This window comes from Alligator mississippiensis, chromosome 10 (genome assembly GCF_030867095.1).
Source record: "Alligator mississippiensis isolate rAllMis1 chromosome 10, rAllMis1, whole genome shotgun sequence".
Taxonomy (NCBI): Eukaryota; Metazoa; Chordata; order Crocodylia; family Alligatoridae; genus Alligator; species Alligator mississippiensis.
In genome coordinates, this window is record NC_081833.1 from 27,668,355 (window position 1) to 27,682,424 (window position 14,070).

General features: G+C 50.9%; 1 protein-coding gene across 1 annotated transcript in view; it reads right to left on the minus strand.

Annotated features, from left to right (window-relative positions):
- Positions 1 to 1,003: 1,003 nt before the first annotated feature.
- The window catches only part of TBC1D10A (TBC1 domain family member 10A), a 37,088-nt gene continuing 24,021 nt past the window's right edge, over positions 1,004 to 14,070 (minus strand). The window contains exons 4-9 of the mRNA XM_059713596.1: positions 13,445 to 13,551; positions 11,796 to 11,910; positions 10,015 to 10,080; positions 6,716 to 6,905; positions 4,885 to 5,039; positions 1,004 to 3,724 (exon numbers count right to left, since the gene is read on the minus strand). Coding sequence (XP_059569579.1) covers positions 3,314 to 3,724; positions 4,885 to 5,039; positions 6,716 to 6,905; positions 10,015 to 10,080; positions 11,796 to 11,910; positions 13,445 to 13,551 — 1,044 coding nt within the window. The 3' untranslated portion in view covers positions 1,004 to 3,313. The remainder of the gene's footprint in view (positions 3,725 to 4,884; positions 5,040 to 6,715; positions 6,906 to 10,014; positions 10,081 to 11,795; positions 11,911 to 13,444; positions 13,552 to 14,070) is intronic.

Consider the following 14,070-nt stretch of genomic DNA (forward strand, 5'->3'; position numbering starts at 1 on the left):
CTCTGTTCAGAGTTAGACCGATCACCACATCTGGCATCAAGGAGGAATGTTAATGCACAACCAGACTCACATGGACAGTAGGGGAGCTGCCTTCCTCTGTAGTTGGGGGCGGGGATGACAGTTTTCTTCCTTTTATTTCTCAAATGTATTTGAGCACCCCTTACAGTGGCAGGATACTGCCAGTGCCCTTGGTCCACTGCTTTACCTGTGGCAAGTTAGAGTACTCTTGGTGTTATGGGGCAATGTGCCTTGTTGTGCAAGAGGGCTGCTTGTAGTTTTAGGAATGTGTTAGAAAAACACTTATGGGATGGTTTAGACAGGGACAATCCTGTTTTGGGCAAAGAGTTGAACTAGATGACCTCATGAAGTCCCTTTTAGCCCTGTTTTCCTATGATTTTATCAAAGGCCCCCAATTGAGGAAGGCTAGTCAAGCAGTTTCAAGTCTGAGATCTGCCACAGACTGTGAGATCTTGGGCAAATCACTTGATTTCTCTGTAACTCAGGTCTCCATCTGTGCAATGGGGATAGAAACACTGCCCTCCCCCCTGGAAGTGGACAAGGTAGATTAAGTTAACAACCTGCTCAGATACTACTGTGAAGGGGACATGACCAGTTTCAGGTATGCCAATCTGACTGAAAGCAACATGCTTTGGGCAGAGAGAGACCACATAGAACAGGACATCAAATTCTGAATTCAGAGCACTTGGAAATCAAGTATTAGTCATTCTAAATGCATTTAACTGGACTCTACACTTTGGGCACTTCATAAGTCTGATTATCTGTACAACAAGCCATAGTTGGCACCGAGGTACTCACAAAAATTTGAGCTGCTCTGAAGCACTAACAAGAGCCATCCTTGTGTCTGCTGAGACAGGGAAAGGGCAAGGGCAGCACTGAACTGCAAGCCCAGCACCACAGTAAAAGAATGAGGCAGCACTCCTGCCTCTTTACTTGGGAAATGGAGATGCAGCTCCCAGCAGCCCCAGGGAGTGAAACACACAGCTTCTTTACAGAATCCCAGCTTGTTTATTCTCTGTACAAAACCATTTCAACTTTATTATTTACTGATTTATTTTACACAAGAAAATTCCATCCAGGGGGTTGCACTGTGTAACATGGCTGGGGCAGGGAAGGAGACAAAAAGAGACACTCACTTAGCTCCCCAGCTCTGGGGAAGACCTTGTGCTGCTCCCTCCCCCTGGCCAGTCAGTGTCCAGGCTCCCCACCTGCACTTTGGAATGCATAAGAAGCAGCCACCTTCAGGGAGGGTGAAGATGAGTGGAGATGCAACCCGAGGAGGAAAGGGCATTGAAAGGAGGTTCCTAGACACCACTCCTCTCAGCTGGCAACTAATTAACAAAACAAACTGTAAACTTATGTGTTCCTGCCTCTTCTCCTTTGCCAAGAAAATAAGGGGCTCCCAAGCTTGACTTTACTAGGGGCTGCACTGAAGCAAGCTGAATCATGGATGCAGACTAGGAAAAGCAAATCCCAAACACCAGGCAGGAGCCTGCTAGGGTCAAGCTAGGGCTGCAGGAGGGCAAGAGGACAGAAGCTTGGGGTATACCATGGGCAGCATTCATGCTCCCTCCCACCCCCAAAAACAGATACATCAGCAAACATGCATGCGTTTCCCAAGTTCAGGGGGTTCAACAGACAGGTGGTGCTGCAGCTCATGCAGCGCCTGTGCTGCAGTCTTGGGCTGACAGCCCTATGGGGCAGGGGTGCAAAGAGAAGTCATGTGCAGAGTGGGTGTGGAAAAAGCCTCTAGTATAGAGGTCACAACCACAGAAAGAGCTTCTTTGCTGGGAAGAGGTGGAAGTCTGCTACAGCAGGACAAAACCTAGCTTTGGCAGTTAAGCTGCACACACAGGAACAGCACTGCCAGCACAGCATATGGCATGCCACACAGGGAACAGCACTCCTGGTGTGAACAGGACCCCAGCCAGCACTGCTCTGCTCAGACTAATCTACCCTGGTGGCTGAGCTGAAAGTAATATTAGTGTTCCTGGGAAGGGCTAGCCCCAACAAAAACAAAGCACCATACTTGTGACCAATTCAAACACTGCTTTTACACAGGGACTGAAGAGCCCTTGCTCTCATGACTATATATGGTCCTTGCACTGCGTCTATAGAGGACACAAACTCAGACAATACAAAGGACAGGGGATTTTTTAGTTATCATCATAAGAAAAAAAATAAATAGCTCCTTGACATATATAAATTCAGTGTTAAATGTTCAGATATAGCTTAATATACCCTCACTATGTCAATGGAGAAGTAGGGCAAGGAAATGGGGCATTGCTTTGTTTCTTCCCTCCTCTCCATCTTTACAGAACTCCTGACAAACTTGTCTCTCTCCCAGGGCTGGGAGAGTCTTTCCAGCTCATACATTTGGCTAATACAAAGCAGATCCTGCAATACAGAGCTGGAAAAGGTGAAAGGAACACAGATGCTTCGGTGCTCCCAAAGTTAGCCCAAAATGTTGCATGCAGCTCCAGGGCCCTAAGTAGCTCCTTCTAGACCCTCAAGTACACACTGCTCCAATCCAGCCTCTGCTCCAGGACTGGGCTAACCAAGACAAAATTTCCCCAGAGTCCCAGGTAGCTGTGACCATTAGAGGCATCTTCACCAGAGAGAGAAGCCAGCTCAGAGGAGAGGTTTGTCTGTTTATAGGGGAAGGAGCCAAATGCTCAGCCTAAGGGGGAAGGAAGCAGCATCCAGGCACAGCCAGGAGCCCAACCCTGCTGTGCACTCCTTCTCAAGCCCCTCATCCCTGAGGTGCCATGTGCTGCAGGCCCCAAGACCCAGAGTGATTCTGCCCCATCCTTGGCTCTGGTTGAGTCATGAGCTTCATTTCAAACATGTCAGCCAGCTCCTTGGCAAAGCAGCCAATGAAAAGCCCCTGGGACCAAACCAGGGGCTGCACAGAATCCAGCAGAGAGATCGGCACTTCCCTGCAGGAGGTGGTTGTTTGCAGGGCTCTCCGGGGCAGATGCTTACAACTTTATAGCCCTTTGTTTAGAGACCTGAGCAGCCCCTACCAAGCAAGCTGCACCAACACTGCCCCACCTCCCACCCTGCCAGACAATAAATAGAAAAGCTCAAGACTCAAAAGAAAGGAGAAAAAAAAAAAGTCTCCTCGTGCCTAGAGACCCGGTGTCCCACCAGTGGCAGAAGAGGCCCCCAGGGTCCCTGCACAACCCCCCATCCCTCCCTTGGCTGCTGCAGGGAATGTATATTTTCTCTTGGTCTGTGGCACAGTGTACCCAGACCCTCAGGCAGGTGTTCACAAAATGTGCTTAGATCCCCGTTACAAATAGGTGTCCTCGCTCTCCCGGGAGGTCAGGCTCTCCTTTGACTGGTGATGCGGGGAGGCCTCAGGATGCTTCAGCAGAGTCTGGGGCTCGGGGGAGGCAGGGGTGCCATTCTCCTTAGGGATAAGCCCATTGCCGGGGCTGTCTTTCCCTTTGTCCTGTTTCTTTTCTTTCTGCAGCTTATTCTTGTTGCCCTTGGATGGGACCAGGGCATCGGTTGGCAGGATGATGGAAGGCCTAGACCCCAGGGCCTGGTGGGAGTGTGGCTCCGCCTCGCTGATGGCCTTAGCCCCATGCAAACGTGGGGGAGACTTATACTGTAGCTCCCCATGAGTCTCCTTCCACTTCTTCAGCTGGATCAGGTGCTCACGTTCAATGTGCCGCTCTGTCACTGGCAGCTCTATGATCTGGAAAGGAGACAGCATGTGCTTGTCAGATCACAACCTCTAGGCAGCCCCTTCCCAGCCAGCAAAAACAGGCCAGAACATAACTGTCTATGCAGCCTGGTCCTTGGGAAGCAGATCTTCTCAACCTGGAAAAATCTATACCCCTGTACTGCAGGTTCACTGCAGCCCAGCACATGGAGTTGGAGACTTGGATCAATGAGGGAAAAATTCAGAGCTATACAGAAGGATGGTCAGCATAAAATCCGATAGTATCTGGAGAAGAGTAATTCCTGCAGGGTGCATTGCCTTAGGCTGTTCCCTACTGGGCTGGTGTCCCCATGCTCTGCCCTCCTAGCATCTCTGAACTTTAGTCAGGTATGTACCAAAGGGGAAAAGATGCACTTGTTAACCAAAAACCTTTACCACCAGAGGGCAGTACTGCACTAAAAAGCAGCACCGCCCATGATCTGTGGGGAGGCCTTTACAACTTGCTTCCAGACCTGAAATTCCCCAAGCCAGAGACAGGAACTCACAAGCACCTCTTACCCCACCCCGGGTCTCCCAACAGCTCACGGCTCTCAACTGACCAGACACCTATTCCAGCCCCAGCCCCTCCCCAAGTGACTCGCTGTAGTTCTCACTTCCAGTGCCCTGATCTGCAAGCCTGCCACCGCGAGTACCACAGCGGACTGGAGGCACCAGCTCTGTTCCAGGCTTCCCAAGAAGGCAGGCTTTCCACTTGCCTTTATCCAGATGTCTGTTAGGGCAGGATGTAGGGCAATTAAGGCTGTGCCCCGTATGGTGTGTGGGTTGGAGATTTTCCACCATGTGCCCAGAAACCCTGCTGGTACCTGCCATTACCAAGAGAAGGGGGCAGGCAAGCCTGGCACTCCCTCACCTGCTGGAGAAAGGAGCCAAAGCAGAGAGCAGCAGCAGGATGAACTAAAAGGTAGAGGCCCTTCCAACTGTCCCAACCCCTCAGGGTTTCCAGTGGGCAATGCCAACCAAGCTGTGCTTGGGGAGAGGTGCTAAGGCCTGGATTCTTCCAAGAGAAGCAGGTTCCCACCTAGCTACTGCTAGGGCCACCACCTCGGACCACAGCACTGTGGGATACAGTTCGGACACCAGAGCTACTCCCACTTCCCAACCCAACTGCACATCTCCAGGAAACGGCGCCTCACCTCTTGCACCAGCAAAGTCTCCTGCATGATCTTGGGGTTCAGAGTCCGCAGCCTCTCCATGGTTTCATACTGTCCCTGGCAGGACTTGAGCTTCTCAGAGGAGCCAAGCGTGTGTTTAAGCAGGACCAGGCCAACCCGGAATATGATCTTCACCCCTAGAACAGTCAAGCCACCAACTTATTAGCACCTGTCCTACAGAAGCACAGTGATGTACCAGCCCGTCGTGCCCAAAGATACATGTGTCCAGGTCCCAGCAACTAGACCCCTCCTCTGCCCCGAGGTGTGCAAGATCCAGAAGCAGGATGCCACTGACAGGTCAGGTTAGCCATGACCCAGAGCTGGAAGGTACAGCCCACAGCAGCTCCTCTTCCCTGCACAGGGGTAGCTTTTGGAGTCTGCAAGATACAGTACTACATGCAGAAACCTACAGCTTCACCAGATCATGCCCGAGAGGGGAAGTGTGGCCAACTTTGGCGGATTCCTGCCTTTGGCCTTAGCAAGCTGCCTGCTTGATCTCAAGTGGGATTCTCAACACAGAAACAGAGATGGCCATCAGGCAGTGAGACAGAGGGTGGGGGGAATCCAGTGAACAGCCTCCTGCCCTAATTGCAGCTACAACTCCCAAATCCAAACTGTGTGCCTTTCTGCCCCACTTGCAACCAGGAAGGCATGAAAACCCTTTTACTGCAGACCAGTGTCATACCTGTTACCTGATACAAGGCTGAGCCCAACCAGAGACAAAGCATAACAGGCATTTCAATGGAGCATCTGTTCCATGAACATAATCTCAAGAGCGATCTGCAAGCCATTACACTGCAATTGGATCAGCACTGATGTGCTAAGGGCTCCCAATGCCTTCATGCACTAGTTAGCAACTGAGCCACTTTGCAGTCAGGTCTCCAGGGCCTGAGGTTGCATTTCAGGGTAGGACTGCTCTCTTCAGTACCTATCCCAAGCCCTCTCCAAGGTCAGACCAGAACCACCCTCCAAAAGCTGGTATCCAGTCCAACGTGAGTTTGAAATGGCAGCAAAGAGCACAGTAAAAAAATCAGGGATGAAAACAGTAATGCGAGAGTATCATATGTTCACTTCTATCCCAAGGCAATGATTTGATATAGGCATACAGGCTATTACCTACCTTCCCACCAAGTAGTGGTAAGGCAGTGTAAAAGAACCTACTCAGAGCAGCTTCTCATTTCTGCTGGACAATTACTGTCCTGTGTCTACAGACTGGTAATTACATGGTGCTCTTCCCAGCACAGGACATGGATTCACCTTTTCAATCCATCTAGCTATCCAGGAGGGAGGCTCTGGCTGGGAAGGCTCCTGGTGACCTCGGGGCGTTTTTCCTTAATGTCCTTCGTGTGCATCTCTGGGCGGAGCATCGCTGGGCAGTAGCCACCAGCACTCTCTCTGTTAGAGAGCTGGTGGGTGCTGCCTGGTGTGCTCTCCTTGGTGTCCCCCCTGGGGGCACTTGTTTTGGCCCTTTGACCTTGCACATGCATGCCCTGTTTTCTCTTTTGTTGTCCCAAGATATTCTGTTGATGTTTTAAGGCACCGGCTGCCCAAACCCAGTGGTGGCCCCTACTTTTTTAGCGGAAATCTGCAAAGACTTCAGGACATCAAATAGTCTCAACGGCAAGCAAGATGATGGGACAGAGGCAGCCACAGGGTCGGGTCCCCCGATTTGGAACACCACCCTCTAGTGACTCACTCAGAGCAGAGCTGTATTCAAGTCCAGGCTGGCTAATCCAGCAATGCCATCCCATCAGCTAACAGGGATGAAAAACCTGTTTCCCCAATGCCACCCAAGGTTTCCTCATCCCTTTACCTTCGCAGAAGAACATGTCCCAGACACGCAGGACAGAGCTCCAGGGCAGAGTCCTGGAGAATGCACACATGAACCACTCCGTCATGTAGAGGATTGGGTCAATCTTCTGCTTGCTCAGATGTTTGTGGGCCACAGGAGAGACTCTATGCAGCAACGAGAAGAGGATCTCCCCATCTAGCTGGATTGCCTCCTGCAGGGGAGTAAGCAGGGTTACGGACCAAGAGGGACCATAACCCTACAGGCCAACTGTGTCCTTTTCTCAATGCAGTGCTACCTACCACCACCACATCCAGCCAAGCCAGGCAGGGGAGGAACCCAAACTAGGCAGCCAGATGCAATTGCTCTAGTTGAGGCAGCCAAGTGGTTGCTAATTAAATTTAGTTTCTGGGCTCTAAATTCTCACAAGCCCCCACCTCCCTGACAAGTCAGGTGTTTCAAATCCACACCATGGGAGGTGCTGGGAAGGTGTGAGCACACTATGGCTGGGAAGTAGGGGAGGAAGAGCACAGCACAAGCATAAAAGAGTTTGTAGTGTAGGGCTAGGGATTTTAGTTTGCTATGCATCTTCTTGGGGATTGCACTGATGGTGCTGGGAAATGAACCAACTGCATTTCAGGAAAAGGCATGGATGTGTGGCAGGAGCAACCCATTTTGAAACTATAGGCACTTGCACCATAGGGAAAGCAGGAATGGCAGGAAGTTATTTAACTCCCCAACACCAGCCTGGGGTGCAAGCCTGGCTCAGACTAGCAGCAACCAAGGCATGGTCCCATTTTAAATGATTTACCATCTCTAATAGTAGAGTTCCCATTTAAAGGCATGGGCACAGTCAGCCCATTGGTGTGCGCATATCCCAGACTAGGCACCATGGGTGAGACAAGATCTGACCTTACTGTGATCCCTCATGGGGATCACAGGTTACCCTGGAAACAAGGGTTAATAGTAGTAGAATAGTTTGTGCCATCTAAGTATCCCATACAATCCCCCCTCCCAGCATAGATATCCAAGGGCCCAGCAGCCGCAGCACATGGGTTATTAGCCTCTCATTAAATACACGGGAAAAGGAGGCACACTGGTATTGAGCATTTTGCCCAAGATCACAAAAAGAACTTGTGGCAGGAACTGAACCCGTATCTCCAGAATCTAAACTAGAGGTCACAATGAAATGAGAAGGTAGAAAATTTAAAAATTAACAAAAGGAAGTTCTCTCGCACAGGGCGCAATTGAAGTGTGGAACTCTGCCACCAGATGCTGTGGAAGCTGACAGTTTAGCCACATTCAAAAAGGGACTGGGCAAATTCTTGGAGCAAAAGGTGCATCGATAGTTAATGAGCATGGGAGTTTGGGATACAGCTTCTGAATCAACTTCCTAGACCTTAAGTACTAGAGGCTGCAAGTGAGAGTGGAACAAACACTAGTCATACCCAGTTCACTCTTCCTTTCAGCATCCACTATCTGCCACTGTGCAACACAGGATGCTGGGCAAGAGGGACCTACGGTCTGATTCAGTAAATGGCAGTTCTTGCATTCTTAGGAATCCCATCCCAGGGCCTGAGCCACTGCCCTGCTCTGCGCATCAAGAGTTTAGTCCTTGGATTGGTATCCAGAGACATCTACCAGTACCAGCTTCCCCAGTCAGCTTCACTCCACTGCAGAATATCCCACGCCCAGAGCAGCATCATGCAGAAAAGCTGCCCTCATTGACAAGGAACTATGGCTGTTTGAGCAACCCGAGAAAGAGAGAAAAAAAAGAGAAAAAAGTCAGGATGGCTAGTCAGTCCTTGTCTCAGTTATGAGTCCAGTGCACCCCTGCTCCCATGGGGCCTGCCCTGAAGCCAGCGTCAGTGCAGGCTGGGTGAGATCACCAGGCTGGACAGGGCCAGAGGTGACTGGCAGGCCTCCCCGCTGAGCGGAAGCAAAATCCATTCCTGAGAGCACAGTCTTTTACTGCTGCAAATAAAAAGAGCTCAGGTGTGCAAGGAATAGGGTTCATGTTCCACTGAGGTTGCACACACAACTCTGCTACTGTAAGCCTCTGAGCCAACTCCCTGATGTGCACTCACTGCTCCAGATTGGCTAGTTAAGCCATAGACTTCTCAGGGCCCACCTCAGGGAAGTCCAACGCTCTGTCTCAATGCAGACATGCATAAACATTCTGCTTATTTCTTTGGTACAGATATTACTGCTCTAGAGGATCCAGTGCAGAGCATGAGGGGGCTGTTCCCTGCTTAACCAGTAATCAGAGGCTTCAGTATCCAAATGCTGGTAAAGGACTCTGCCATGTAGAGAAGAGGACACTACAGCATGGACAGTGCAGACTAGTAAGGCAGTCACTTATCAGGGCTGCCATCAGGCCTTCGGCTGCTCTTTGATTCCCCAGCAGAGTACCAGACCTCCCTCATCACCCCATATAACCCAACCATCAGGATCCGATCTATTCAGGGTGGGATGGGACAGATGTTCCTTGGATGCACAAGCTCCTTGGAGTACAGGAGTGCTCAAGGGCCCTCAGCTGAGACCAGGACCCCACTGTAGTACCTGGGGAAACAGACTCACTGCTTCCAAGGCAGGCAAGCCAAAGGAAGTGATTTCCCTGTGTTCTAGATGGGAAATGGATAACCAAAAATAAATAAACTTGCCAAAGAGGAGTCTGGCTGAGTTTGGAGTCTTGGAGTTTGGTCTCCCAGCCCAGTGGCTCAAGCCATCAGGTCAAAACTCTGATATATAGTGAAATGCACTGGAAAGTTCCTCTCCCACAGTCCTGCTGCAGTGGGGGTGCTGATAGGGGGCTAGTGTTTGTAGCCATCTTGAGCAGCACCCATGCAGTTCTAGGGTGAGAAGTTGCACTCCTACTGTAGGCTAAGCCTTGGTGCTGGCATGCTTTGAGATAGGCATGGAATCCTGCTGACAGTGACCACAGCTAGTGCCAACCCCTGATTCTTCCCCCACAATACACACAGGCCAATGCCAGAAAAAGTCTGGCCCAAACTGCACTACCCAACTGAAGGAAGACAGAGGCTAGGAAAACAGGCAACAAAAAAGTCACTGCTCCAGGATGCTGCTTTAACTCAAGCATCCCTCAAATTCTGTTTCTGAATGACAGCAGGACGCATAAGTTGTGGGGGCCAGAGGCTGGCCAGATGGGATCTTGATAGTTAGCAAGGAATGCCCCAGGAAGAGGAAGTCAACTAGCCTCCAACCCAAGAGATGATGCCTTCCACCACCTAGAGTGAAGGATTTAGCTCATCCCAGACAGGCCTCAAGAGCTAAAGGGTGTTTGGGACTCCTTGTTCACTCACCAGTTTCTCACTGTAGTAGCCAGGAAGGTACTTCTCACAGATCTGCACGAGGCACCAGAATGCTTGCTGCAAGAGAACAGAGTCAGCCCAGAGACAGGGTTGAGCACGCAGCCACTTCGCTGCAAGACTTACTCACACACTTGTCATCACGGCTGTACGAGCCCTGCTGTTCCAGAGATTGCCTCAATCCCACTTGCCAGGGCTGCTCCCCTCAAGGCCATTAATCATACCCCAGCATGGGCAAGAGCATCTATGCAGACTCCCTCCCCCAGCACTTGGACCTGGGGACCCACACAACCAAGAAAAGTAGCAGGGCCAAGTCTGATCAGAACACCTTCCCCTACTCTTGTGTGGGTGCAGGAAGCTCCACTTTAATGGAGCAACAGAGCTGGGACTTTACTATCCCCCTCCCCAGCTTGCCCAAGCCCAATATCATGGTGCTGTGCATTCAGCCCCCACCCATGTTAGCAGCAACTACAGGCTCAGCACCTCTGAGATCCTCATGTTACATTCTACTGATAGTTACAAGTTTGAAACAGTTCAGAGATGAAAGCCCCCAGGGAATGCAATACTATGCACCTTTTGGTTCAGTCTACAGGCACATATGATGGCTCCTCAGGAGAGGTAAAACACACTGAGATGGATGTGGGGGTTAAGACAAAGGAGCTTAGTATCGTCACCACTTATTGACAGGGGAACTGGGGCACTGATCAGCCAAGAGTTTTGCCCAATATCACTAGCAGGGCCAGGAAAGCGATCCAGATTTCCCAAGTCTCCATCTAGTAGACTGCACTGCCATAACTTGGAGGCAGAAGAATCCTCTTCCACAGTCCATGCTGGCAGCACAAGAAAGCAGCAGCCCCACAGCTGTCTACACTGCTGAGTTCTGCAGAAAGAAGACCTCAAATCTGGAATGTGCAGGGGTTGCCCTGCCCGTTGCCTGCCTAGTTAAGGAGAAAGCCTCTCCAGTAGTTTGAAATCTAGTAACCCAGTGGTGCAGGTCACCAGCCAAGGCCAAGCATTTGTTTGGGTTTCCTCCAACTGAGGATAAACACAAAGACAGCCACAGAAACGCTCATACTAGAAAAATCAGACCTACCACACCACTGCTTTGGAGAGGGGCACCTATACGTTCTTCATAATTTGCTTCTTAGGCTGAACATAAAAGGATAAACTTCCCAAGAACAAGATTTTACCCTCTACTCTCAACCTGCATGTCTAGGGACCTGTTATGGGTAGAAGATAACTCCCCACCTCACTGTAGGATTGAGCCTTCTGCTGCTTTCCAGAAGTGTCCCTCTTCTCAATAGAGATTTAAACTACAGCAAGTCACCACTCCTCTATCCTATCAATTTGGAGCATCTTCCAGGGAGGCAGGACACCAACCCAAAGCTGCAGTAAAGCCAAACACCATAGAAATCATATGGGAAACAAGAGGTTCCACTGTGTCCAGAGATCCCTCCTTTGGGTTGCAAGAAGATCGCTTCCCACACAGGAGCAGGTTCTCATGAGGAAAATTAAATAAAGCACTCTGCCCTCCCACCTTCTTCCAAAACTGCTCCACCTTCCGTCTCCTTAGCCACCATTTTACACCTGCGTTCTATTGGGCTCCCTTCCAGAATGAGTCAACTGAAGGGAACCAGTACAGACAGTGCAGTGGGACATGCCTGATCCAGTCCAGATCCCAGCTTCCCCACCGCTCCATCCCAAGGGATGGTCTCCATCTCCATTGCCCTCCCACAGCTCTGATGGTTATCACATAAGTCATGCATGTTCACTACCTCAGCAGGCATGTGCATGAGCAGGACAGCTGCGATGGGTGCTTGGGCTTGGCAGTAGCCCTCCTCCGGCCGGTACAGCGTATAAGCTTTCAGCACCCGGAACAAGTCTTGCTGCCTGTAGAGAAATAGCATGTGCCAATTCAGAGGCAGAGAGAAAGGGACTGGCAGCAGCACGGGACTTGTACACAAGCTTCTGCCTTAAGACGGAGACCCAAGGAAGAGAGCCTGCATCATGGTCCCTAAGTGGGAAGACCAGTGGCAAATACACTGTATAAGCAAAGCACTCCAGTGGCACCTAGAACAGGGAAGTCTACTTCAGCAGGTCACTGTTCAGAGCTGGGGGCCAGAGCTCTGCCATCAGCGTTTGGGTAGATCCCAGCACTGTGCTAGATAGACAGACTTACTGCTGAGGTTCCTGTCTTTGAGATGGGCTGAAGGAGCTAGGCCAACAATTCCACCCAGCTGACAGGGCTTGAGCTCTCTAGCCCAGATGACATTAGTCCCTGTCTCAGCACAACTGCAGTAGCACTTGGGCCTCAAACAGGCCAAATGCACTCAGGTTGCTTTGGCATGGACCGACCTCTGAGCACAGCAGGATGCATCTCAGACAGGCTTCTCCAGACAATTCTGGAACATCACACTCAAAATTCACCCATGCCAAGACGCAAACAGAACTTCTCACCAGTCTAGCGCCTGGGGTATCATGTACCACAGGTCACAGGCATCCCGTTATTCCCTTGCACTTCCCACCCTCCTCACAAAGATGATTTAGTCTCTGCACTGAGAACCCTGTGGGGGCAGAGTTTTCCACTTGAACAGCACCTACTAAGAGGGGCCCTACAGATACAATTGCAGCCACACAATAAGGCTTTGATCTGTGCAGTGACTGCCCAGGGAGCTCCTAGTCTCATTTGTATAAAAGGCCTTCTTAGCTGCCATAATCTTCTGATGCAGAGTCCTTCAACAAGGTTAGTCACGATTAATCCAGGGACTTGAACACAGACTCCTGACCTTGCTGTTCTTGAAGAGAATGCTGACTCAGCAGCTGACACGCTCCCTTCTCCTGGAGTGGGAAGAAGCACCTGGGTTTACTGGGAACTGGTCACTGCAGTGCCAGAGACCAAGGGTGGGCAGGGAGTGTGCTGAACTCAGTACTGGAGGTGGCCCAGTCTAGCACTCTCATCCAACATGCCTGGGCCTGCTGCTGTTTGCACAGCAACACAGCTCAGGACATGCCTGGTTACCTGGCAAATCAGGCACGCCCAGCGGTGTCTCCCACCACCACACACAATCCCCTTCTGTTCCACACTGGGCGGGAGCAGGCACTTCCTGTTGCTTGGTCCTAGCATATTGCCAGGTAACCTCCCTTCTCCCTACCTCCCATCTCAGCAAAGCCAGGCCTTTCAGAGCCAGATAGTCTGCATAAACACTTGGGTGGGAGAGATGGCAGGAGGCAGCCAGCATGAAGCTGGAGGAGACAGGAGCTCTCCCTACCCAATCTCTTTTCTGGGTCTACTCTTGAGGTATCCACGCCTCAAGGGTATCATCTGCTGGGCAGGTGCAACATGACTTAGTTTCAGGGATCAGCCACCTGGCACTATGGATGCTGCAAAGACCTAACTGGGTGCCAGAGATCTTTCCCCACTTACCCATAGCCTCCCCGTGAAACGAACATTTCATGGAATGGAAACTGCCTATGGAGATCCCGCTCGATCACATCCAGCCACTTGGGTTCCCCTGGCAAGAGATCCAGCTCCTAGGAAGGAGAATGCAAGTGAGTGCAAGTGTTACAGCAGAGAGACAGGGGAGCTCCCACCACATACTGACATCAGCAACAGCACTAGGTTCACCCCTTCAGTTATTGCCCAGCCAGGATGTCTCCATGCCAGCATGAGCCAGGACAGCCCACATGCACACTGAGGACCCACAGCCCATAGCTTGGCTTCATTGCTTCTGGTAATGCCAAGAACTGCTGGCTCCCTGTTCTCAAAACTACTAAGCCCAGAGAGCCTGTGAACATGCTGTAGTCTTAGCTGAAACATCTTGGATTCCACTGACCTTAGTATTAGCCAGCCCAGGGAGATGCTGGCGGGATCCAACCCAGGCTCCCCAGCACTGTCATTTCTCCCCCTATAGCCAGATTAGCCTCGCTGCCTAGTTTCTTCGACTAGCATCACTCTAGTGGAAGGTACAAGACACTAGCGGAATGAATTAGATAGAATAATTCACAAGTTGGGAGAAAGTGCTCTACAAGACTGGCTAGGGCTCTAGCAGC